General features: G+C 44.8%; 1 protein-coding gene across 6 annotated transcripts in view; it reads left to right on the top strand.

Moving 5' to 3' along the window:
- The window catches only part of LOC138736645 (cytosolic 5'-nucleotidase 1A-like), a 150,571-nt gene that overhangs the window by 13,429 nt on the left and 109,190 nt on the right, over nt 1-27,952 (top strand). For all 6 annotated transcript variants that reach the window (XM_069886473.1, XM_069886471.1, XM_069886469.1 and 3 more), the window contains exon 4: nt 17,750-17,872. In XM_069886473.1, the coding sequence (XP_069742574.1) occupies nt 17,750-17,872 (123 nt within the window). The remainder of the gene's footprint in view (nt 1-17,749; nt 17,873-27,952) is intronic.

Here is a 27,952-nt window from a genome sequence, read left to right as displayed (position 1 = left end):
CTGCCACCCAGCTTTGTGTCATCTGCAAATTTGTTAATGTTACTTTTAATTCTTTCATCTAAATCATTAATGTATATAGTAGTCCCAGCACTGAGCCTAGTCACTGCCTGCCATTCTGAAAATCCCTACTCTTTGTTTCCAATTTTCTATCTATGTCAGTACCCTACCCCCAATACCTTGTCCTCTAATTTTGCCCACTAATCTCTTATGTGGAACCTTTTCAAAGGCTTTCTGAAAGTCCAGGTACACTACATCCACTAGCTCTCCTTTGTTCATTTTCATAGTTACATCCTCAAAAAATTCCAGATTAGTCAAGCTTGATTTCCCCTTCGTAAATCCATGCTGACTCAGACTGATCCTGTTACTGCTATCCAAATGTGCTGCTATTTCATCTTTTATAATTAACTCCATCATCTTCCCCACCACTGATGTCAGGCTAACTGTTCTATCATTCCCTGTCTCTCTCCCTCCTTTCTTAAAAAGTGGGATAACATTAGCTACCCTCCAATCTGATCATGAATCTGTAGAACATTTGAAAATTATTACTAATGACCAGCTGAATGTGATAGTACAGATTCTATCACCAATGTGTATATGTACAGATGGTAGTGTCGGATGACTGTGATTGGCTGAGAGTGTAGCCACACCTACTGGCAGGTCTTAAAGGATTGCTCCTAGCCAGATCTGGTCATTCTGGACTGGTTGACCTACTTGTGATATGCTCCAGTCTTCTAGTTAATAAAAGCCTTGGTTTGGATCAACAAGTCTTTGGTTCTTTCGACGCGCACTACACTGAGTTTCTGCAGCATTTTGTACCTTTACTTCAACCACTGCGTCAACAGATTTCCATAATTTCCTTATTTATTCAGTGTGCTGATAGATGTAGTTATTTCAGATACTTTTCATTTTTTAAATGAAACCAGTTTAAGTTGCCGTTGCCTTGGTAGGAAGACTTATTCAATGAGGTCGGACTATCATGCACTATCTGCAACTTTTTAAATGTATTACATTTTATGGACCCTTCATATACATTGTTGACTTGATGATGGTCATTTTAGAAATTTTACATGGTATCTCATATACCATCATGTCACCATCTGAAAAGCAGATTCTTTTGGAAAATGAGTTCAAGAGCCATGAGGTAATGTTGCAGCTACACATGACCTTGGTTAGACCCAACTTGGAATATTGTGTTCAGTTCTGGTCACCTCACTACAGGAATGATATGGATTCTATAGAGGAGATTTACAAGGATAATGATTGGATTGGAGAGCATGTCTTCTGAGGATTGGTTGTGAACATGGTCTTTTCTTCTTTGAGGGATGGAGGATGAGGGGGTGACCTGATAGAGGGGTATAAAATGATGAGAGGCATTGATCATCTGAACGGCCAGAGACTTTTTAACCCAGGGCTGAAATAACATGAGGGGCATAGTTTTAAAGTAATGTGGTGATAACCACTAGCCTAGTGCAGGGGGCGACCTGTGTACCTGCAGGAAGAGCACTGGAGGATAAGACCACACCTGGCTGGCTGTCAATCAGCTGACTTGAATGGACCAAGCCCCTCCCGGTCGACTGCCAATCATCAACTGGGATGTAAACCACATCTGGCCCCTTGAGATCAGTCACACGGAGCCAGCACAGCTAACTGCAGCAGGGGCTTTAAGTGGAATAAAGCCTGTTGATCAGTCTTTAAGTCTTGTGTCTGCTTTCTGTACGACAGCGCACCGTAATTTATTCCACTTAAAATTTAAGCTGCTATGGAGAAGCTCCTAAATGCCAGGAACCTCAAAATCAACCCACGTCACCCAGAAGCACAAGCATGCTTCGAAATCTGGAGACACACAGCTGAAGCAATCATCGAGGCACACGTCGATGTCCTGGATTCTGACAGGAAAATGCTCATCCTGCTCCGCTCAAAGTTGGGTTCCTGAGCCTTCCAGGTCCTCCAGGACTGCACTGAGTAGTCGAAGGCAATGAACACCCTGGAAACCATGTATAAACCCCCAATGAACATGCTCTTCGCCAGGTACCTTCTAAATATTCATGCCCAGCAGCCCAGAGAGACAGCCAAGTCCTACCTGGGAGCTCTGTGTGAGTTGGCCCGACCGTGCATTGCAGAACATGGGGTGACCGAAAAGGAGGTCGAAAGGTTGATCAGGGATGCCTGCGTTCGAGGTCTGTACTCGAGAACCATCAGGCAGAAGCTGCTGGAGGACAATATTTACTCCCTGGAGGCAGCAGTCCTATACACAAACCTTTGACTCCCCCAGGTCTTCCTCGTGGACAGCACAGACCGTAGCTGTGGCTGAAAACCAGCTGGTGGGTGAAAGCATCGCTGCCACTGGTCCCCCATGTCCTTGTAAGTACCATGGGTCTGATCGACAGTCGCAACAAAACATCCCAGCCAGGAATCAATTCTGCTCAAAATGTGGCAAAAAAGGCCACTATGCTAAGGTATGCCTTTCTAAGCCTGGCAACAGCTCAGTGACCCAGGACCACATCAGCCTGACGCATCTCTCCTGCCCCTGACAGCTATGGGGCACCCAGGAATGCTGCCTCTTCCCTACCCTGGGCACCCCGGACACACTCAAACCATGGGGGATGACCCCACTCCCTCACCAATCCAATTCCTCACACATGCTCCAACTCTGGCTGCCCCAGCCACCCCACTGTGCTGCACCACGCTAGCCACTCCGGCCCCCACTGCGCCCCCCCCCTCGACTAGTCCATGCTTACCCTCGCCGACCCTTGACCAGGAGCCATCCCTGGGACACTCACAGAGACTCTGACGGCTGCCAGACCATATAAACTTGTAAATATGTATACATGTTTGGGCTTGCAGAATATTGGATGTAACCTTCCCCCCCCCCCACCCTCCCCCCACCTCCGGGACGATTTTAAAGAAGGGGGAATGTGGTGATACACCACTGTGTACCTGCAGGAAGAGCACTGGAGGACAAGACAACACCTGGCCGGCTGTCAACCACCCGGTCAGCTGCCAATCATCTGCTGGGATATAAGCCACATCTGGCCCCTCAAGGTCAGTTACACGGAGCCACCACAGCTAACTGCAGCAGGGGCTTTAAGTGAAATAAAGCTTGTTGATTTGTCTTTAAGTCTTGTGTCTGCTTTCTTTATGACAGCGCACCACAAGTTAGTACAGGGAGTATGAAAGATCTCAATGTTTTCAACAGAGTGGTGTGCACATGGAATGTGCTGCCAGCAAAAGTGGTGGAAGCAGGCACAATAGGATATTTTATTTTTTAAAAAAACTATTAGATAGGTATGTGGAATTATGAAAATTGGATACTTATGCAGTAGGAACATTCTAGACAGATGTTAGAGTAGGTTATGAGGAGTGTAGTCTGGTGCAGAGCTCTTTGTTTTACAGTTGCAACCAATTATTTTTAGAGCATAAAAATGATGATACACAAGAAAACTAAAATCGTTCTACAAACTTACAATTATATTGCAGCAATTAAGTTAAAATTGCATAGTTTTATTCCTTCATTTTGACTCATTTGGCAGTACTTTCATGGGTTCAGAACCCCGTTGCAACACGTGTAAAGAGAATTTTCATTATTAAAATGGACTTGCATCAGATAACAGTTACTTGAGGCATCCTCTGCTTCTACTAAGCAAAGCAGTTGTTAACTTTCAGTGGTTGCATTAAACAAGAAGATCAGGACCAATGATCTTTCTGCAACTTCTGGTAACAAAACAGTTTCTCATCCCATTGTCATTTACAGATGTTTGAATGCCTTTCTCTTTTGCCTTCCAAAGGATAGATAGGCTTGACAGCACTTAGGCTGCTGAATTTAATTTAGAAACATTTTGATGGCATTTATGGATGCTTTTAATTGAGGAGCACATAACTCATTTAGTAGCATTCAATATTTTTCATTCACTTAAGGAAAATAAGAATTGCAGCCAAGACCCACATTTATTGAAGATTACCCCAAAATAATGTTTAGTAAACAGATTATTATGTGATGTAAATGCAGTCATGTCCAGGTCTGCAAGGTATTTGACATGGAAGTACCAGTAGACTGAGTGAGAGTCACTTGCACCTGTTCTCCTTTTTCTTAAGAGCAAATGAAGATTATCTGGGTGGAAGTGCTGTTGAAAGGGCTCTTGCAAATTGCTTTTGTGCAACTGATGGCATTGGAGACGTTGCACTGGTGATGGAAGGATTGAATGTTCACAAGGAAGAATGCAATGCTAAATGAGTTTCATGCTTTGTCTTGAATGGCGTTGAGCATTCAATCTGGTTAGTGGACAATATTCCATTTGCACTCTTAGGCTTTTCTCCAACTGTAAAAACTATGGAACATTGCTATTGTTCTCTTGAGAGCAAAATATTTATAGCCCAGTTAAGCTTGTGGTTAATAGTCATCTGCAGGATGTTGGTGGGTCGATTTGAGTGTGCAAAAACAAATACACTGTTCACAAGGAAGAATGCAATGCTAACTGAGCTTCATGCTTTGCCTTGAATGGCATTAAGCATTCAATCTGATTCGTGGATAGTGTTCCATTTGCACTCTTGGGCTTTTCTCCAACTGTAAAAACTATGGAACATTGCTATTGTTCTCTTGAGAGCAAAATAGTCATCTGCAGGATGTTGGTGGGTCGATTTGAGTGTGCAAAAACAAATGCACTTCAAAGGGATTGAAGTCAACTTGTTGGAGGTGGCCATTTCTGTCATCTCTGTGGCATTAAAGTAATTTGTGCTGAAGAATCCAAATCTAAATGCTGTGTCGTACTGCATACAGGCAAAGACTGCTTCATTATCTGAGGTATTACAAATGGAACTGAGCATTATGCAAGCATCACCAAACATCCCAACACTGTTCTTATAAAGAAGGGGAAGCTATTGAAAGAGATGAACACTGCTCTGGAAAAAAAGGTGAAATGAATGACCAGTGATAATGACTGCCTGCTAAGAATGTCTCCAGCCAGGAAACAATTTTCCTTATTCCTTTTGACTTCAAATGCTTTCATCATATTGTGCAGATAACCTCACCCCATCTCTGGAATTTGAGCTCATTGCCAATTTTAAACTATGACTTTGATATAAATGCAGATGCTTCTGATAAAACTTGCTGTCCTTGCAGTTAGAATGTTTTGAAATGAAAGGTGATTGACAGCCCAGTTGATCATGACCTCCATTTTTTCTTTTGCCATTGATTGACAATGCACTGGTATGATTATTGGCCGGTTTGAATTTATATGATAGCAAAACAGATACCAGACATTTTAACTCAGTAGGTTTGAGGTGCATTTAGTTTTGAAGCACCAATTTTAAACACTTCGGTCTTGTTATTAAGATTTCATGGTCTTGCTATTTCCCGTATGCCTTGCTATTTCTGTTATCAATGGATGTCTTCTTTAAAATGGTGTTGATATGAAGATTACCAAATAATCAGCTAAGGGAGGGCAATAGATGGCCGTGGTTTCCTGTCAAGAACAAAAATGAGCCTGGAAATGATCGTCAAGTCAGAAAAGGAAACAAAGTTAAGGTTTCAAAGCCCCTTTGTCACAGGAAAAGGAAAAACAAGTTCATTTAAGTTAGAGTGTGGAAAGAGATTGATTAGACCAAGAGGATATACATTGCAGGGCAAGGTTATGATTTGCTGATGTAATAAAAGCCTGCTGATGAATTCATCTGGTTGATAGGTTACTGAGAGAAAGTGGAGAGAGACTGCTGCGACGCTGCACGCGATCGATGAGTCTGTCCCGTTTCAAGTCGAGAGCGATGCATCCGACTTCGCCCTGGCAGCCACCTTGAACCAGGCCAGTCGGCCTGTAGTCTTCTTCTCCAGAACCCTCCAGGGTCCTGAGAGTAGACACTCCTCGATCGAGGAGGCCCAGGCCATAGTTGAAGCGGTGCGTCGTTGGAGACATTACCTCGCTGGGAGGCGCTTTACACTGTTGACTGATCAACGCGCTGTCTCCTTCATGTTCAGCAACACCCAGCGTGGTAAGATAAAAAACGACAAAATCGCCAGATGGAGAATCAAACTCTCCACCTTTAACTATGACATCCTGTACCGGCCTGGTAAGCTCAACGACCCGTCTGACGCGCTCTCCAGGGGGACATGCGCCAGCATACAGATGGACAGACTACGGAAACTCCATGAGGCACTCTGTCATCCAGGGGTCACTAGGTTTGCTCACTTTGTCAAGGCGCGCAACTTACCCTACACAGTCGAGGAGATCCGCTCCATGACCCGAGCCTGTGCGGTGTGCGCTGAATGCAAGCCCCACTTCTTCCGTCCGGATAACTCCCACGTTATCAAAGCCACCCGCCCCTTCGAGCGTCTTAGCGTAGACTTTAAGGGGCCCCTACCGTCGACCAACCGTAATACCTACATCCTTACAGCCATCGACGAGTACTCCCGCTTCCCATTCGCTGTGTCCTGCCCAGACACCACTGCCACCTCAGTGATACAGGCCCTTCACAGTATTTTCACCATCTTCGGGTACCCCAATTCCATCCACAGTGATAGGGGGACCTCATTCATGAGTGCAGAGCTGCGAGAGTACCTTCTGGAGTGTGATATTGCTTTTATTAGCAAAAGAATTTTTTTTGGAAGGGATGGAGCGTTTAATTCGGCCAGAAAAACTTGATATCGACCCACGGTCAGCTACAGCCTTCAAAGCCTTTAACTTCTGGCTGCTGAACTTTGAAAACTTCCTGAGACTCATTGAGGTGGAGGAGGATAACCAGCGTCTAACAGCATTGCTGTCTATGGTGTCCTTGAGAGTCTACGAGAACATCCAGGATGAGACCACTTACACCACAGCCATAAAGGTACTGAAAGGACTGTATTATCAACCGGTGAACAGAGTTCATGCCCGGCTCGTGCTTGCGTCGAGGAAGCAACAGCCCGGCGAGTCAAGCAGGGCATATTTACAAGTATTAAAGCCATTGGGCAAGGACTGTAACTGTGTGGACAAAACTGCTGCCGAGATCACAAATGATCTCGTCCGGGATGCCTATGTGGCCGGGCTCAGATCGAATGAAGTGAGGCTGCGCTTGCTCGAAAAAGGGGTAGAAAAACTAGAGGACGTGGCTCGGATTGCTATCATGATGGAGGATGCACTCTTGGCTGCTGGGGAGAGGGATAGCCAGGGTTGTTGTTAGATGTGTAAAGTTCAGGCTCGTGATCATGTTGAGGGAATGCGTATTATAGAGGATCACTCAAGTAGCCACACAAAATTTGGATATTGCAGCAGAAATCTGGGTGCTTCCGTGTATTAATGCGTCCAGTACATGCAGGATCTGAAAGGATGAATGTAGTATTACCTTTAACAACATTTTTAATAGAAGTGGGAGGCGGCGGCCACAGTCCGGGCACAGGGAGAGCAGCGGCGGCCACGGCCCCGGTCCGGGCAGAGGGTAGGCGGTGGCGGCCCCAATCCGGGCAGGAGCAAGAGGGAGGCGGCGGCCCCGGCCTCGGTCGAATGAGGCAGGCAGAGGCCCCGGTCTGGGCAGAGAGTGGGAGACGGCGGCCCCAGTCCGGGCACAGGGAGAGCAGCGGCGGCCCCGGCCCCGGTCCGGGCAGAGGGTAGGCGGTGGCGGCCCCAATCCGGGCAGGAGCAAGAGGGAGGTGGCGGCCCCGGCCTCGGTCGAGTGAGGCAGGCGGAGGCCCCGGTCTGGGCAGAGAGTGGGAGATGGCGGCCCCAGTCCGGGCACAGGGAGAGCAGCGGCGGCCCCGGCCCCGGTCCGGGCAGAGTGTAGGCGGCGGCAGCCCCAATCCGGGCAGGAGCAAGAGGGAGGCGGCGGCCCCGGCCTCGGTCGAGTGAGGCAGGCGGAGGCCCCGATCCGGGCAGAGTGGGAGGCGGCGGCCCCAGTCCGGGCACAGGGAGAGCAGTGGCGGCCCCGGCCCCGGCCCGGGCTGAGGGTAGGCGGCGGCGGCCCCAATCCGGGCAGGAGCAAGGGGGAGGCGGCGGCCCCGGCCTCGGTCGAGTGAGGCAGGCGGAGGCCCCGGTCTGGGCAGAGAGTTGGAGGCGGCGGCCCCAGTCAGGGCACAAGGAGAGCAGCGGCGGCCTCGGCCCCGGTCCGGGCAGTATGGACCGACCTAAGAGGGGAGGCAGACCCCTCCAGCCCGGGTAAGAAACATGCATAGGAGAAGGCCACTCCGATATAAAACCTACGACCCAAGGACCTCGCTGCCACGTCCCAGCTTGCTTGGCCACGGCACACGAACCATGGGTGTAAAGGGTGGGGCCAGTACTGCGCGCACTGCACTCCACCTAAAAGCTCCTTTGCGCAGGCCCGAGGACAGGTCCACGTCCTCCCCCTCCACGTCCTCCCCCTCCACGTCCTCCCCCTCCACGTCCTCCCCCTCCACGTCCTCCCCCTCCACGTCCTCCCCCTCCACGTCCTCCCCCTCCACGTCCTCCCCCTCCACGTCCTCCCCCTCCACGTCCTCCCCCTCCACGTCCTCCCCCTCCACGTCCTCCCCCTCCACGTCCTCCCCCTCCACGTCCTCCCCCTCCACGTCCTCCCCCTCCACGTCCTCCCCCTCCACGTCCTCCCCCTCCACGTCCTCCCCCTCCACGTCCTCCCCCTCCACGTCCTCCCCCTCCACGTCCTCCCCCTCCACGTCCTCCCCCTCCACGTCCTCCCCCTCCACGTCCTCCCCCTCCACGTCCTCCCCCTCCACGTCCTCCCCCTCCACGTCCTCCCCCTCCACGTCCTCCCCCTCCACGTCCTCCCCCTCCACGTCCTCCCCCTCCACGTCCTCCCCCTCCACGTCCTCCCCCTCCACGTCCTCCCCCTCCACGTCCTCCCCCTCCACGTCCTCCCCCTCCACGTCCTCCCCCTCCACGTCCTCCCCCTCCACGTCCTCCCCCTCCACGTCCTCCCCCTCCACGTCCTCCCCCTCCACGTCCTCCCCCTCCACGTCCTCCCCCTCCACGTCCTCCCCCTCCACGTCCTCCCCCTCCACGTCCTCCCCCTCCACGTCCTCCCCCTCCACGTCCTCCCCCTCCACGTCCTCCCCCTCCACGTCCTCCCCCTCCACGTCCTCCCCCTCCACGTCCTCCCCCTCCACGTCCTCCCCCTCCACGTCCTCCCCCTCCACGTCCTCCCCCTCCACGTCCTCCCCCTCCACGTCCTCCCCCTCCACGTCCTCCCCCTCCACGTCCTCCCCCTCAAAAGATGCTCACAAACTCAAGCTAGCATGCTGGAACATCAGAACCATGCTAGACAAGGCTGACTCCCACCGACCTGAACGTCAGTCTGCCCTCATTGCACATGAACTCCTCAGACTTGACATCGACATAGCCGCTTTCAGTGAAGTCCTCCTGGCAGATGTAGGCAGCCTCCAAGAACGCAGCGCGGGCTACACACTCTACTGGTCTGGCAAGCTTTCCGATGAACGACGCCTATCTGGTGTAGGCTTCATGGTCAAGAACTTCATTGCCTCCAAACTCGAAAACCTTCCGACAGGCCACTCGGACCGAATCATGTCCATGCGACTCCCCCTTCAAAACAAGCGTTGCATCACCCTCATCAGTGTCTATGCTCCAACCCTCCAGGCGGAACCAGCAGAAAAGGACAAGTTCTACACTGACCTGCGCAACCTCATCCAACGCACCCCTACAGCCGACAAGGTTGTCATCCTTGGCGACTTCAACGCTCGCGTCGGCAAAGACTCAGAAACCTGGCCAGGAATCCTGGGCAAGCATGGCGTCGGCAAGTGCAACGACAATGGGCGCCTCCTGTTGGAGCTCTGCGCAGAACAGCGGCTTGTCATTACAAACACCCTTTTTCAGCAGAGGGACAGCCTTAAGACTATCTGGATGCATCCCCGATCCAAACACTGGCACCTCCTGGACTACATCCTGGTGCGAGAAAGTGACAAACGAGATGTGCTCCACACCAGGGTCATGCCCAGCGCGGAATGCCACACTGACCACCGGCTGGTTCGCTGCAAGCTCAACCTTCACTTCAAGCCAAAGCCCAGGAACAGTAAAGACCCCAGAAAGAGGTTCAATGTTGGAAAACTGCAGTCAGACGAAGAGAGAGGAAACTTCCAGGCAAACCTCAAAGCAAAGCTCGACGATGCAATCCGCCTCACGGACCCGTCCCCTGAAACCCTCTGGGATCAGTTGAAGACTACCATATTGCAATCCACTGAAGAGGTACTGGCCTTCTCCTCCAGGAAAAACAAGGACTGGTTCGACGAAAACAGCCAGGAAATCCAGGAGCTGCTGGCAAAGCCGTCCTGTCCAGAGAAGAAACAAGCCTTCCGTCGCGCATGCAGCCATCTTCAGCGCAAAATCCGGGAGATCCAAAATGAGTGGTGGACTAGCCTCGCCAAGCGAACCCAGCTCAGCGCGGACATTGGCGACTTCAGGGGTTTCTACGAGGCTCTAAAGGCTGTGTACGGCCCCTCAACCCAAGTCCAAAGCCCGCTGCGCAGCTCAGATGGCAAAGTCCGCCTCAGCGACAAGATCTCCATCCTCAACCGATGGTCAGAACACTTCCAATCACTTTTCAGTGCCAACCGCTCAGTCCAAGATTCCGCCCTGCTCCAGCTCCCTCAACAGCCCCTAAGGCTAGAGCTGGATGAGGTCCTCACCCAGTATGAGACATATAAGGCAATCGAACAACTGAAAAGTGGCAAAGCAGCAGGTATGGATGGAATCCCCCCAGAGGTCTGGAAGGCTGGCGGCAAAACTCTGCATGTCAAACTGCATGAGTTTTTCAAGCTTTGTTGGGACCAAGGAAAACTGCCTCAGGACCTTCGTGATGCCACCATCATCACCCTGTACAAAAACAAAGGCGAGAAATCAGACTGCTCAAACTACAGGGGAATCACGCTGCTCTCCATTGCAGGCAAAATCTTCGCTAAGATTCTCCTAAATAGAATAATACCTAGTGTCGCCGAGAATATTCTCCCAGAATCACAGTGCGGCTTTCGCGCAAACAGAGGAACTACTGACATGGTCTTTGCCCTCAGACAGCTCCAAGAAAAGTGCAGAGAACAAAACAAAGGACTCTACATCACCTTTGTTGACCTCACAAAAGCCTTCGACACCGTGAGCAGGAAAGGGCTTTGGCAAATACTAGAGTGCATCGGATGCCCCCCAAAGTTCCTCAACATGATTATCCAACTGCACGAAAACCAACAAGGTCGGGTCAGATACAGCAATGAGCTCTCTGAACCCTTCTCCACTAACAATGGCGTGAAGCAAGGCTGTGTTCTCGCACGAACCCTCTTTTCAATCTTCAGCATGATGCTGAACCAAGCCATGAAAGACCTCAACAATGAAGACGCTGTTTACATCCGGTACCGCACGGATGGCAGTCTCTTCAATTTGAGGCGCCTGCAAGCTCACACCAAGACACAAGAGCAACTTGTCCGTGAACTACTCTTTGCAGACGATGCCGCTTTAGTTGCCCATTCAGAGCCAGCTCTTCAGCGCTTGACGTCCTGTTTTGTGGAAACTGCCAAAATGTTTGGCCTGGAAGTCAGCCTGAAGAAAACTGAGGTCCTCCATCAGCCAGCTCCCCACCATGACCACCAGCCCCCCCACATCTCCATCGGGCACACAAAACTCAAAATGGTCAACCAGTTTACCTATCTCGGCTGCACCATTTCATCAGATGCAAGGATCGACAGTGAGATAGACAACAGACTCGCCAAGGCAAATAGCGCCTTTGGAAGACTACACAAAAGAGTCTGGAAAAACAACCAACTGAAAAACCTCACAAAGATAAGCGTATACAGAGCCGTTGTCATACCCACACTCCTGTTCGGCTCTGAATCATGGGTCCTCTACCGGCATCACCTACGGCTCCTAGAATGCTTCCACCAGCGTTGTCTCCGCTCCATCCTCCACATTCATTGGAGCGCTTTCATCCCTAACGTCGAAGTACTCGAGATGGCAGAGGTCGACAGCATCGAGTCCACGTTGCTGAAGAACCAGCTGCGCTGGGTGGGTCACGTCTCCAGAATGGAGGACCATCGCCTTCCCAAGATCGTGTTATATGGCGAGCTCTCCACTGGCCACCGTGACAGAGGTGCACCAAAGAAAAGGTACAAGGACTGCCTAAAGAAATCTCTTGGTGCCTGCCACATTGACCACCGCCAGTGGGCTGATATTGCCTCAAACCGTGCATCTTGGCGCCTCACAGTTTGGCGGGCAAAAACCTCCTTTGAAGACCGCTGAGCCCACCTCACTGACAAAAGGCAAAGGAGGAAAAACCCAACCCCAACCAACCAATTTTCTCCTGCAACCGTGTCTGCCTGTCCCGCATCGGACTTGTCAGCCACAAACGAGCCTCCAGCTGACGTGGACATTTACCCCCTCCATAAATCTTCGTCCGCGAAGCCAAGCCAAAGAAAGAAGAAAGAAATTACAGCCTTCTACATTCAATGTGCCCAGGCACATTGTTGGTGGGTCAATTTGAGTGTGCAAAAACAAATACACTGTTCACAAGGAAGAATGCAATGCTAACTGAGCTTCATGCTTTGCCTTGAATGGCATTAAGCATTCAATCTGAATCGTGGATCGTGTTCCATTTGCACTCTTGGGCTTTTCTCTAACTGTAAAAACTATGGAACATTGCTATTGTTCTCTTGAGAGCAAAATAGTCATCTGCAGGATGTTGGTGGGTCGATTTGAGTGTGCCAAAATAAATACACTGTTCACAAGGAAGAATGCAATGCTAACTGAGCTTCATGCTTTGCCTTGAATGCATTAAGCATTCAATCTGATTCATGGATAGTATTATTCTTCAAGATTGTGTTGAGGTTCATTGTTACAGTGCAGAAGGTTGCAGCCAAACAGGTTATAGAGGAAGTGGGATGGAGAATTAACAAAGTTTCAGATATTCTCTTTTTTCAAGATTGTTTTATTGTTATTGCCTACGGTTAGGCAAAGATTCACCATCAGCAGAAATTGTTTGGCACCTCTTGCAGTCAGAGAAGGAATGAAAAGAGAGTTCCCAGAGTCAGAATCTAAGGATTTGCCTCCAAAACTTCTGAGCTTCAGCATCCATATAGCTGACAGTAGAACAGAGGGACCTTAGGGTCTAGATCCACAGATCGCTCAAGGTCGCTGTGCAAGTTGATGGGACAGTTAAGAAGGCCTGCAGTTTGCTGGGCTTCTTCAGACTTGTAACCAGAGGTAATCTCTATGGTCACTGGTCATATGTAGTTGTTAAATTTTGAGCAGGCGAAAACTATTGCCAACAACTCCTTCTCTATTTGAGCATATCTGGTCTCCATGGTGGTGAATGACCTGGATGTGTAGGCCACTAGTTTCCCATCCTGCAGGCATGATGCATCACAGGTTAGCATGACTGGTTTGTGCATGCCGTGGTATGATAGAATAGACAGGCATAACATATGCCTTTTTAATGTGTGGATGTGCTTTGTTGTTGCTCCTGCCAGGACCAAATCATGTCTTTATGCATCAACTGCCTTAGCAGGGCAGTAAGATCAGTGGTGTTCGGAATGAACTTGCTCAGGTTGTTGACCATGCCCAGGAAACTTTGTAGCACTGTCACCGTCATTTCACTGAATGCATTAGTCCTTGAAGGCTCCGCCTTTAGGTCTTCTCCTGTGAAAACATGGCCTACATAACAGACCTGGTTTAGCCGAAAGCTGCACTTAAGGGGATTAAGCTTAAGAGTAACCTTCTGGGCTTTGTCAAGTACCTTTTTTAAATTTGCGTCGTGTTCTTCTAAGTTTTTTCCACCTATGAATATATCATCAACAATGATGGAACAGGGATACCCCGTAAAGATTTGCTCTATTGATCTTTGAAATACTTTGTTGGCTGAATTGATTCCAAATGGAATTCGCAGCAATCTGTATCAGCTGAAACTCGTGCTGAATGTGGTCAGCAGTGATGACTTGTCTTCTCTTTGGCTTGGCTTCGCAGACGAAGATTTATGGAGGGGTAATGTCCACGTCAGCTGCAGGCTCGTTTGTGGCTGACAAGTCCGATGCGGGACAGGCAGACACAGTTGCAGCGGTTGCAAGGGAAAATTGGTTGGTTGGGGTTGGGTGTTGGGTTTTTCCTCCTTTGTCTTTTGTCAGTGAGGTGGGCTCTGCGGTCTTCTTCAAAGGAGGTTGCTGCCCACCGAACTGTGAGGCGCCAAGATGCACGGTTTGAGGCGATATCAGCCCACTGGTGGTGGTCAATGTGGCAGGAACCAAGAGATTTCATTAGGCAGTCCTTGTACCTCTTCTTTGGTGCACCTCTGTCACGGTGGCCAGTGCAGAGCTCGCCATATAACACTATCTTGGGAAGGTGATGGTCCTCCATTCTGGAGACGTGACCTACCCAGCGCAGTTGGATCTTCAGCAGCGTGGATTTGATGCTGTCGGCCTCTGCCATCTCGAGTACTTCGATGTTAGGGATGAAGTCGCTCCAATGAATGTTGAGGATGGAGTGGAGAAAATGCTGGTGGAAGCGTTCTAGGAGCCGTAGGTGATGCCGGTAGAGGACCCATGATTCGGAGCCGAACAGGTCTGTGGGTATGACAACGGCTCTGTATACACTAATCTTTGTGAGGTTTTTCAGTTGGTTGTTTTTCCAGACTCTTTTGTGTAGTCTTCCAAAGTCACTATTTGCCTTGGCGAGTCTGTTGTCTATCTCGTTGTCGATCCTTGCATCCAATGAAATGGTGCAGCCGAGATAGGTAAACTGATTGACTGTTTTGAGTTTTGTGTGCCCGATGGAGATGTCGGGGGGCTGGTAGTCATGGTGGGGAGCTGGCTGATGGAGGACCTCAGTTTTCTTCAGGCTGATGACTTGTAGTCAAATTTGATTTTACATAAGTAATTCTTTGCGTCGTCCAAAACTGAAAAATATGGTTGCATCAGTCATCTGCACGGCATCTTTCTCCACGGTATGCATTGGATGGTGTGGTTGTTTTAAAGCTGTATTGAGTTCTCTTGGGTTGATGCCGATCCAAATCCTCTGTCTGCCTTTTTCTTAGCAGCCACCATGGAGGACACCCATTCGGTGGGCTTGAAGACTGGTAATCAAGCCCAGGTCCTGCATCCTGACCAGCTCAGGCATAACCCAGTCCTTCATTGCTATTGGTATATGGCGTGCCGGATGAACCTTGGGCCTCACTTCTGGGTCGAGCCACATGGAGCATGTTACTGGCAGTTTTCCCAGTTCTTCTGTATAAAGGTCACTGTACTGAAAAAAGATTCTGTGCATCAGATCATCTTCGGTTGGATTAGTCTGGTGTACTTCTCTGCTGAACAAAACAAGACCTATGTCCATGCTTGTGCTCAGGCCCAGCAGAGGCAGGACATTTTCTTGGATTACAAAAAAAGTTACTATGTGCAGCTGGCCTTGAACGTAGCAATGTAGTCATACTGTGCCGTTGGTTCTAATTTTGTATGCCATTAGACTTGTGGACTTGAAGCACAGTATGACCTGTTCTGACTTCCTCATAGGATGAATTTTCTTCATGACATGACGTTACACTTGGCTCCAGTGTCAACTTTCATATCTGTTGCTTTACCATTGAACTTCAATGTTACAAATGCTTCGTTATTCCTTCTGATTCTTGTGGAGTCCCCTGCCATCTACAGAGTCAATCCATCAACTTAACACATGTCATCCGAGTTGGTTTGCCCTTGCTCAGGTTCCAGCTGGTTAATCATCCTTCTGTATCTGGGATTCAGGGTGAGTTGCTGCCTCGCTCTGCAGCATCTGCTGAAATGGTTCCATTTCCGGCATGCTCTGCACTCCTTACTGAATGCCAGGCACATCTCTCATCTTGCCACATGGTTGCCGCTGCAGTTGCCATACTCCGTCCTGGGTGAGAGTGTAGCATGGCTTGGTTGGCTATGTCTTCTTCTGGCTTCAGGCCACTGCCTATTCATAGGTCCTGCCAGGACTGTGTCTATGCTCATGCCTCGCTGATGCGGAGTGGCTAGCTTTCTGCTGTTCTCTTTCGTGGTTTCATAAGCCAGACATGTGGAGATGGCCTTTGCAAGCATTAGTTCATTATCTCGCAGCAGTGCCTGGTCTTCCTGCAGAGATCCAGATCACTGGTCTTAAATGACATTGACCTCAGCAGGCTGCAAATACTTAATTCAAGGGTTCCCAACCTTATTGTTCCTCTGTACCCCTTGGGCATTTTTATAGGTTTCCATGTTCCCCTAAAAATTAAAGATTTAAAAAAAACATGACATTGTGCAATCAGACTGCAGATTACAACACCATGTATTGTACAGTAGTGGTTATTCTCTCAGACCCAATGTACCCCCGAAAAGTACAAATGTACCACTGGGGGTATTTACCCCAGGTTGGGAACCCCTGCTTTAATTCATCCATGATATTATATGCAATGCAAAAACATTTCTCTACTTTTGGTGGAATGTACACCTATTTGGAGGAACTGAAGCATAATGGCATAACAAGCTATAATTCCATTAAGCAGCAGCAGATTTACAAATGCTGTGAATCTTTGTCATCTGGCAGCTCAGCAAAACATTTTGACCTGAGTGTGCAATTGCCTTCTGCCATCCCTCAGCTCTACAAATGTGATTCAAAATGTTTGTGAAGGCAATTTGCACAAATTGGTTACAGCAATGGATTGCTCTGGAAATGATGTAAATGATTTATTGTTGGGGGGTGGGGAGGGGGGAGAACATTTTCTGGAATCTATTTGATGCATTAGCTAATTTGCAATGTTCTCAACCAAGTACCACATAAAACAGAAGGAAGATTTTCATTGCTAAAGGAAAAATAGTTAATTGTTCATGCAAACCTGCACAAATAGTTCATTTCTGTTCAGGATATTTAAGTTTGTACTATTTAGAAAGGTTTGTAGATATAAGTAAAAAAGTGACTTTGTTCTGATTATATTTATGCAATTAGTTTTGGAATTTAAGTTTAAAGTAATGCAAATGTTGAATTCTAGGTTTTCAACAAGGAAAGCTATGAATTTGATTGTAGCAATGTGTTAAAAGATTAATAAATGCTTTAGATAATCTATTTAGAATTTTAGAAAGTGCTTGAAGATTTATCACAAGATAAATCGAGATTTGTGGGTTATGGTTGGGGAGAAAGAAATGCACTAGCATAGATTGAACATTTATTACATACTAGAAACTAAAAGTAATGTGAGTAGGTACTGTTTTGTACCAAGAGATGAATTGGTCTTGTGTGTCAATGTAAGTAAATAATTTGGACTCCAGTTTAAGTGGTTTTATTTTGTAAAATAGTTACCATGATACAGAATACAGAAGAATAGGTCACCTGGCCCCTCAACTTGCTCTGCTGTTCAGTGTAATCATTCTGATATGTCCCAGGCCTTGTTTCCTGTGCAGGTTTCCCATAATCCTGAAGTCCCCATTTTAACAAAATATTATCTACCTCCTCTGGTAAATTTCTCCACAGCCCTCTGGGATAGAGAATTCCAGTGATCACTACCATCTAAGGAAAGCATTCCTATGGATTACTCCTTTATTTTGCAGTATTGTCCTCTAAGTTTAGACTCTCCCATTCATGAAAACATCTCCATAGTTAAAGCATGATGAATGGAAATATTGGACATGAACCCTTGAATTTGATTATAACTATTTCTGTAGTTGAAGTTTCATAGTATGTTTTATAGTATGACTATATCGATAATTGGAGGAATTGAATTTTACCTTTAGAAATTTATGAGAACGTGATAAAATTTTGCAGAATTTATCTTAATAGTTCTTATTTGCACAATATAATAAGTGACAGATTTTTTTTTGTAGGTTTGTCAATTGAGAGATTTTGTTTGACTGGTGGAACAAGTCCTATTAATTACCTTAAAGCGTATCACACCAACTTGTACCTTTCATCAGATCCTGTTAAAGTAGAAAAGGCCTTAAATGAAGGTAAGAGAAAGGAAATGCAGTCCACAGCATAAATGTAATATGTACACCCTCTGAAGTAATGGAAACAAGTAATTTTACTTGCCTATCAAAATTCTGTAAAGAATATATATATATTGTAGTCTGCAGTTTTTTATAATTGTTCAGCAAATCCCAAGATGATTAAAATGAAAAATAAAAGCAGACCTAGCCCATTTAGTTCCTCGTGGCTGTTCTGTCATTCATTAAGGTTCATCAGTCCAGAAAAATCCTAATGTCTTCTATTGTGAATTCTAATACATTTCTTAAATAGTACCTGTTTCTGTCTTTGCAGCCTTGGCCAAAAGTCGATAAATTGTTAAATAGAAAAGGAGTTCAACCTGAAATGTTCATTCATTTCACTTTCCACAGATGTGGCCCCACCCCCTAAGTATTTTCAGAATTTTCTGTTTTTAGTTTTCCAGCATCTGCAGCTTTTACATTTTTTTCTTGTTTTAGCTTGTTTTCACCTCATTTAATTGTCATAATTTACATGAAAAATCACATTCTTGCTTTAAGTGCAAATACATTTTAATGCAATTTTTCTAATTTGGAAGAGCTATTTGGTTCCATTATTTCCAGCTCTTTATTACCTACTCCTGAATTCTTTCTTTCCCACTCTCTCATTTTTTTCTTCCTCCCTTCCCACAACCCCCCCCCCCACCCCACCCCACACACACTCTTCCTAGTGATATCTGCCTGCCTCTCATACTGTCAGTCTAAAATCCAATCACCACCAGGGCCTTCCACAGCTTCCTTACCTCTTCAAATGTAATTTTACCTTTTTATCCTTGTTTTGATCTTGGCGCCTCACAGTTCGGCGGGCAGCAACCTCCGTTGAAGAAGACCGCAGAGCCCACCTCACTGACAAAAGACAAAGGAGGAAAAACCCAAAACCCAGCCCCAACCCACCAATTTTCCTTTGCAACCGCTGCAACCGTGCCTGCCTGTCCCACATCGGACTTGTCAGTCACGAACGAGCCTGCAGCTGACGTGGACATACCCCCCCATAAATCTTCGTCCGCAAAACCAAGCTAAAGAAGAAAAGATAAAACATTGACCATTTCTACCAATGGACGCTGATTGATCTGCTGAATTCCTCCAGCAATCTTTTGTTTATTCATAACTGGATGTGCATCAGAGTTCATAACTAAACCATGACTACTCTTTTTACAAGTATATAATTTCATTTTTAGTCACTATGTATCTCTGTTAAGGTCAGCATTTGTCGCCCATCACTAACTACCCTGAGAATTTGAACTGCTGTAGGTCTTTTGGTAAAATTAATCTTTCATTGTTGGGTAGAAAGCTTTTGCATGCAGCAACATATCTTCCTGTTAGTGTGAAGAACAGAGCTGGCAAAATTAGGGAAGCCTAACTGATCTTGAAGATGTGGTCAAGAAAAAGACAGAAGTACATGTCCATTATAGACAGTTGAAAACAAGCATGCTATATACTGTGAGCAATATAAAGATTGCAAGAGTTGACTTAAAAGGGAAATGAGAAAGAATATAAGATGGCTTTGGAAGATGAGATTTACCCTTGGGGATTCTTCAGGTATGTGGTGCAAAAGAGTAACTAGGGAAAGAATAGGGCTCCCTGAAGGTCAACAAAATCATCTAAATGTTGAGGTGGGTGAGATCCTAAATTAATATTTCTCATCTGTATTTAACATGGAGAAAGATTTGGCAGCTATGAAATGTGGATGTAAATAGAGGAGGTGCTAGAAATACAAAAGCACATAAAGATAAATCTGTAGGAAATGAAAAATGAGAAAATGATCAGACGTAGTTGAGTCGAAGTTCAGTAAAAGTCATTTACTCAAACAGTCACCTGCAGCTTTTGAAAACCCTGCACGTTCCAAATGACGTCACTCGGAAATTCCGAGCCGGATTGATTAGACTCCGGTGAGCCACGTGATCAAGTGTATCTCAGGATTTTGAGAAGCTAGGAAGAAATTACAGGAACCCTGACAGAAATATTTGGATAATTGTTAAGCACAGGTGAGATAACAAATATTGTAGGTTTATTTAGAAAAAAGAGAGTACAGGCCTTAGAACATTAGCAACAGTTGTGGATAATTTGCTGGAGGGTATTCAGAGAGACTGCATCAACCTGAATTTGGAAGGACAAGGACTGATTAAGGATGGCCTTATTCGTGGGAAATCATGTCTCACAAATTTGATTGTGCTGCATAGATCAGTGTGAGGTCAAGAGTTGTTATCTATGTTAGTGATTTAGATGCAAATGTAGATGCCATGATTAATAAATACACAGATGGCACGAAAAATGGTGGTATAGTGAGCACTGAAGAAGATTATACAAGATTATAATAGGATTTAGATAACTTGGAAAGTGAGTCAGCATTTAAGTCTGACAAGTGCCAGATTTTCCATTTTGATAGGTTAAACGATGTCAGGACTTGCACAGTGAATGTTAGGGACCTGGAAAATGTTGTAGAACAGAGGAACCTAAGAGTACAAGTACATACTTCCATAAAAATGGCAATTCAGGTAGACCGGGTTGTGAAAAAGGCATTTGGCATGCTTACCTACATTGGTTAGGGCAATGAGTGCAGGAGCAGGGACATGATGCTACAATTATATAAGACATTAGTGACACCACTCTTGGAATATTGCTTGAAACATGGAAATCTGCAGATGTTGTAGTTGTAGTAAAAACGCAAGAATGCTAGAGGAACTCTGCAGGTCTTGCAGTGACCATCAGAATTAAAGATCTATAACTGATGTTTCCGGCCTGACCCCTTTTACAAAGTATGAGGGAAAAAAAACAGGCATGTTCCTGAATTTTAAAAAAATCTGGGGAGAAGGAAAGAAAGAAAGGGGAGGAGAACAGACAACAAACAAAGGGTGATAACTGAACATAGATAGGAAGACAGGAGAGGAAGGTAAGAATTGATTGGTGAAGTGGGTGGCTCAGAATGGAGAGCTGGAAGAAAGGAGGTGGAGGGGAAAGGAAAGGATGAGAGAGACTGTAGTGCTATTTTCCTTTATAGTCACTTGGAGGATCAAATAATTTTGTTGTTGTCTATGACTAGTTCAAATAAATTCATACAAAAATTGAGTTTTCCAAAGTTTATTAAATTATATTAAACATTGTTAACATTATTATCAGTTGCTATATGTTGTTACACTTCAAGAAAACATTGTTAGATGGTCAATAGAAATTATCAGAACTTCTACGATGTGTCCATTTTGCAGAACAAAAGAACTAAATTAACACATGTAATCTCTTCAACATGGCCGAGAATCCAGCTGTAACCTTGGTTGGAAGATGTTGCTAGGAGACAGTGTAAAAATACAGTATGTTTGAATAACATTCAGAAAGCCACATATAGAACTGCTTGCAAATTTTCAATCCATTTCAACCCGTAGAATACTGGCTCCTAATTATAATGTTTAAAAAAAAAATTACAAGGAGAAAAAAGGGCAAACCTAGTACATAGAAGTCTAATTCGTGAAATTTCAAAAGAAAATACATGTCAATCATCAAATCTTTGTGCCTCTTGTAAAAGACAGATTTTTAAAATTGGTCTGTTCAGAAAGCCAGCAGTAGATTTGATCCAAACGACGTACAAGTTCTCCTTTATCCTGGATGGTTTCAACAATCTTCCCCATCAACCAGGAATTTTGAGGTGCTGAATTGTTCATGATGACTACGACATCCCAAGGCATGAAATTGTGCCTGGTCTTGGACCATTTCTGTTTCTTCTGCAACAGTGAAAGATATTAATTAATGCATCTTTTCCAGAACATATCTTGTATAAATGGCACCTACTTCCATTTGCAGCATGGATGTATGTCATCCTTCTGAAACTGCCCAGGTATCTACGAATGCTTAGTCTTAAGAAACAAAGGGTGGTTCGGGATAAGTGCTTCAAGATCATGTGGATCTTTAGGTCTTGGTGATTGGACAGCTGTTGAGGATAGCTTCAATTTCATATAGAACTGTCTGAAGAACCTCATGAAGATTTTGTCCATCTAGTGTGTAATTCAGAACATTTTGCACTGATTTAATCAATCTTTCCCATACACTTCCATAGTCTGAGCCAGAAGGGGCATGGAAAATCCAATCGATTCCTTTCTGGAGTAATTTAGCATGAATCTGATCCTGATTCCAGTCCATAAGCACTTTCTTCAAATTATGTTGTGCCCCCACAAAGTTAGTACTATTATCAGATTGTAGTTCTTTTACCTGACCACAACTGGCAATAAAACGCTGAAGGACATTAATAAAGGAGTCTGTGTCAACTGATGATGCTACTTTGATGTTAATTGTTCTTGTGGTTAAACATGTGAAAATAATACCATAGCATTTCACGACATTCCTTCCATTCTTTATTCCGAAGGGTCCAAATAATCAAATCCAACATATGTAAATGGAGGTTCATCAGGAGGGTCTCTGTCAAGGGGCAAATCTGTCATTTGCTGTTGTCCAGTCGGCTGACAAACAACACATTTCAACATAATTTTTCGGATTGACTCTGGAATCCAATAATTTTGGTGTAGATTGGATAACATGTGGTTGTGACTACTATGGCCCACCTCTTCGTGATTATGCTGAAGAATCAAATCAGAGATGTAAAGATCCTTGGCCAGCATGACAGGATGTTTCATCTCCTCAATACACCATTCTACAGAATGTGGTTGAGTTTACGAATGTTGCTTGTCCCTTTAATATTCATTCCCTTTCTCAGACTTGAAATTTCATCTGCAAATTTCATCCTCTGGCAAAAGCAGATCATCTCCTTAACATTCTTAATTGTGAGACCTCTTCCTGTTTCAGATATAGCTGCTAATACAGATAAGAGTTATTGCTTCTTCTGTAGTTACAGAAGCAAGTCCGTCATCAACGCAGAAGTTATTCTTGATGATACCTATAGCTTGAGAGCTAAATTGTTTTGTATTGTCCTCAGAACACTTCCTCAGGGCAAAATTCACACAACTTGTGAAGTCACTCCAAATATATGCCCTGAAGTTCTGCATTCCATCATGTTCTGTCTGTAGTCTCCATCAGGTCACCAAAATAGTTGTAACAAGTCATGGTCTTTTGGTACTTTCACCTGGTGAAACATTGCTTCAGTGTCTGCAGTGATGACAACAGGTTCTTTACGGAATATAGTTAAGATGCCTGTCAACGTACTGGTCAAATCTGGACCCTATAATAGTTGAGAATTTAGTGAAACTCCCAAAACATCACTCAAAGCTTTTTCTTTTGTGGATGCAAATCCCCATGATGTGATAAGTACCTTTTTTTTGGTCATCACTACATTCCAAGATGACATCTGGTACTTCCTCCGCATAACCTTTAAATAACACGACAGGCACGCAGTTGTAGTCTGAATGAAAAGAAGAATCTTTCTTGAATCTTCTCTTTCTACATTGTTCGACAACATTATTTCTATTATCAGACATGCATATTTCCCTTTTCTTTTAAGGTAATCCAATGCAATAAAAATGATCATTAACCAGCTTGGCAGATTTTGATACTGATTCCAAGAACTGCTGGCCTTCCCTTAAAGGTTCTTGGTTATCCTGAGGCACTTGTTGATCTTGAACTACTGTTCCCACAGCGCATCAAGTTTAATAATCGATATCTTGTTAACACATAGCCATCTAGTCTTGAACTTCATTTCTCCCTTCTAATAGTCCATTAATCATCCAACCAAACATAGTTTTGACATTCTATCGTATCTAGCAGCTCCAGAGCTTTTCATCTGAACCAATGAGCAACTTAATCTCAGAGTTGATTTTGCATAAACAAACAATTTTTTCAAATGCATCAAATGTTCAAAGTCTTATTGATGTGGGATGTTTCCTTTATGTTCAGGCATAATTTTCTGCGTGTAAACATCTGGAAGTTAACAAAAATCATTACTATCCAGTCCAGCGATCTCTCTCTAGGCCAAAAACAACATTAGTTTCAATGTGTTTAACTTAATCTATTGTTCTCAATAGAATTTTTGTCCTTCTTCCTTGAAGATTAAGCTTATTTATTAGCCCTACAATGCAAAATGTTGGAGTGCTACCTGGGTCAAGAAATGCATAAGTGCACTATTGCACTTCCATTTTTTGGCTTTGACTTGCACAGGTAAGTTTGCAGTTGTTCTCACCAGGCCAAGTAAGACCATTTGTGTGTATCGAAGCGTTAGCACTGTTTCCATCTGCTTTTTTTTTGCTGTTTGTTCCTTTTCTATATTTTTCTTTTCCTGGAAGATGTGTAGCATTTTGGGATGCTTTGCCTTCATATGTCTCAGCTAAGTCACTTTTTGCAGAATTTGTTGGTGTCCTTTACACGGACAGCCAAAGCATACTCCATTTTCCTTTACAAAAGCAATTTTTATCACTATGTCCCTTCTTTTCCAACTATGTACACTTTTCCAAAGCATGCTTATTGTTACAGAACAAACATTTCTTCACAGCAGGCCAACTTTCCATTTCCTTAATTTCCCAACTGCCATGGAGGTGACAAATGTACATTTTTTTCAATTTTGGTTGAGGGTATGATTTGAACCTGTCAACTTCTTTGCTTACTGTCTGAGAGCCTTTGATAATTTCATACACTGGATCTGTGACAATGTCTACTTTCCCTTCAATGAACTCCATTAAATCCATAAAAGTAACAATTTTATTGTATTCTTTCTGGTATTCAACAACTGAACTTCTCCATATTTCTCTCATCTGGTTGGGTAATTTATTTAAAATAATTAGCATATTAGTAGACATGTCGACCATGACATTGTAGCATTCTCTTAGAAGTAGGGCGTAAGCTTGTAGAACTTTCGTGCCATTCGGTTTTACTGATGACCATGAAAAAGCCTTCTGTACATAAGCTGTAGCAATTTTATGCTTGTTTCCAAAATCCTTTTTAGTAAAGACTTAGCCCTTTTGAATCATTCGATCCATAGGATGGCAAATCCTTACAAGTTCTTGTGGTTGTCCGCCGTGAACTGTTCCAAATTATATAGACAATATTCTGAGGTTTGGCTCTTAATTTCAATACTGCATTCAAAGTTTATCATCAATGCTGGGAACTGAAGTAGGTCACCATTAAAAGCTTGAATTTCTTTCTTAGGCAGAGAGGAGAGAGACTGTATCTGGATTAACAATGCAGCCATTTCACCTTGCTTTCTCATGCCTGGGCATACATTACTCTGTTCACCCAGATTCCTGTTACCCAACGGAAGCCTCCATTATCCTGCATTGTAAGATGGTATTTGGCTCACATCTCTGTCCATTAAGAACTTTATTGGTGTTTGAGATCTGGCACCCCCGTGCCTTAACTGGCTTTCTTCAGATATATGTCTTGTAACCAAGGCACTGGCTATTCTTTGATATTAAATATTTTATTTTTCTGTTGTCCTTCCTCGAAACAGGACTCCATAACGTTAAGTGCTTTAGATAATTTATTTTAAACACCAGATGCCTCTGAGCCATCTAGTACCATTGATCTGGCCTTATTAACAGCTTTTTTTGTTTCCAATTGCAGCTGCTCGCCTTCTTCCTTAACTGTTCCTCTTGCTCTTCCTCTAGTGCTTCTAAAGCATATTTATCCCTAATGCATTCTTGTTCCGCTTCAAGAGCAGCCACATCAGCCTGAACTTTTAAACATGCTTGAAACTTTGGAGCCTGTTCTAGAACTTATTTTGCTACTCCTGCTTCCACTCTTTGACACACCCTTACAAAGTTGGAATTTCATCTTGGTTATCCTGAGGCACTTGTTGATGGTGAAGACGTAGCAACCGGTGGTACGGGTTGTGGCATCTATACCCCTTTTCCGATGGTAGTCTTGAGAACGGAGCATGCCTTAGGTGGAGTGGATCCTTGACAATTGCTGCTGCTCTCGATGACAGCATGTAGATTTTCTATTTGCCATCCTCCACATCAACAACTTGTGACACATCTTCAGCCATTTTCATGTTGCTGTCCTTGGATTCTATTGAGGTTTTTTTTTTGCTGTAATTCTGTGGGATTTGTACTCCCAGCAGCCAAAATCTTCTCTATTTCTATTGTCTCTTTCAGTCTTGGTTGAGAGTAGTTTGGTTCCATTTGAATCTAATCCCTGATGTTGTAATTCTTCTTTAAGTTCCTTGACCTTCATCTCCTCGACACATAGCTCATCAGGGACTGCTCCAACAGCAGCTACCATATCCATTCAGCCAACCAATGCACTCAGACATCAAACTTGCACAGCAATAACTCTAAATCCAAAAAAGTCCTCAAAGGACAAGCAGCAGTTTCTCCAAAATGTGTTTTAACTTGCAAAAAACACAAACGTCAGGAATCCTTAAGTAAGGCTTACTGATTCTTCAATGGCCTTGATAATGGTGTTGGCAATTGTGCCTCCTTCAGTTCGAAATGTATCCAAACAGCCAAATCGATTCAATTCAAAATCCAAATCTAATGTCCAACTTCCTATTGACTTAATTTTGTTTCTATTGACTTAAATGTAGCAACTACTTTATAGTTGCTTGGAGGATGAAAGAATGCTATTGTTGTCTATGACTTGTTCAAACAAATTAATACTAAATTTGAGTTTTCCAAAGTTTATTAAATGATATTTGTGGTAGGCTGCACCAAAGGAAAACACAGGCACAATACTGTTTGGGGCAACACAGTTTTATTCCACTCACATAAATATCTAGTTGGCTGCTATCTGTGCTCACAGTGTGATCCCAGGGAGAAAGAGAGAGCCCACAGTCGGCCCTCTGGAGACCACCTGGTGGTCAGATGTCATTAGACTGGGTGCAAAGTCTCTAGGCCATCTTTTGGCTGAGTGATGTACTGCAGCGTATCATCACAATATTAAACATTGTGAGCATTATTATCAATTGGTATACATTATTAGATAGTCAATAGAATTTGTCATAACTTCTGCAATCCATCCATTTTGCAGAACAAAAGAACTAAACTAACACATATAGTCTCTCTTAACATGGCTCAGAATCCAGCTGCAAGCTTGGCTGTAAGATGTTGCTAGGCGACTGCATAAAAATGTCAAACAGCATCCAGAAAGCCACATGCAGAACTGCTTGCAAATTTGCAACCCATTTTAACCTTTGCAGAGCTAGAGAAATATGGATGGGTGGGGCGTGAGGGGAGGGCACTAACAAAAACCATAAAAGTTGATGTTGATGCCATCTGGTTGGAGGTTACTATAATGTAACCTGCTTCAAATCCAAATCTGGTGCAGCAGGAGACAGCAAAGCTTCACTTCCAAATGAACTCAATGCCTTCTATGCCCAATTTGATCACTAGAGCAAGGAAGAACCACTGAACACCCATGTGTTCCCTGATTACTCGCTACCATCAACATCTGAGTATAGTGTGCAAATTAACTTCAGGAGAATAAATTCAAATAAAGCACCTGGTCTGGACAGAGTACCTGGCTGAGTACTGATAACCTGTGCTGACCAACTTGTTAGTGCACTCACAGATATCTTCAACATCTCACTTCAGGTCACGGTATACACCTGTTTCAAACAGGCCTCAATTGTACCTCTGCCCAAGCATAGTGTTGTCACCTGCTTAAATAACTATCGTCCAGTGGAACTCACATCCACAATGAAGTGTTTTGAGATGATGATGTTGAAGCATATAATTTCCTCCCTGAGTGGCGACATGGATCTATTCCAATTTGCCTACCACAGCAGATGCTATCTCACTGGCTCTACCCAATGCCCTGGAACACCTGGACAGCAAAGACACATACACCAGGATTCTCTTTATCAACTACAGTTTGGCATTCAACACCACCATCCCTCAAAACTGATCAGCCAATACCAAGACCTGGGCCTCCATACCCCACTGTGTAATTGGATCCTTGATATCATCACCAACAGAACCCAAACAGTGAGCATCGGTAAGAACATCTCCTGCACATTCTCAATCAGTACCAGACCACCACAGGGCTGCCTTCATAGCCCCCTACCCCATGACCTTGTGGCTGATTATGATAATAACACCATCAACAAATTTGGTGATGATATCACGGATAGTGGGTTGAATACAAAGGAGCACTGATTGGAAACTTGGCTGAATGGTG

Source organism: Narcine bancroftii, chromosome 6 (assembly GCF_036971445.1).
Source record: "Narcine bancroftii isolate sNarBan1 chromosome 6, sNarBan1.hap1, whole genome shotgun sequence".
In the NCBI taxonomy this organism is placed as follows: Eukaryota; Metazoa; Chordata; class Chondrichthyes; order Torpediniformes; family Narcinidae; genus Narcine; species Narcine bancroftii.
Note: the sequence above shows the minus strand (reverse complement) of the source record. Positions and strands in the feature narration are given on the sequence as shown.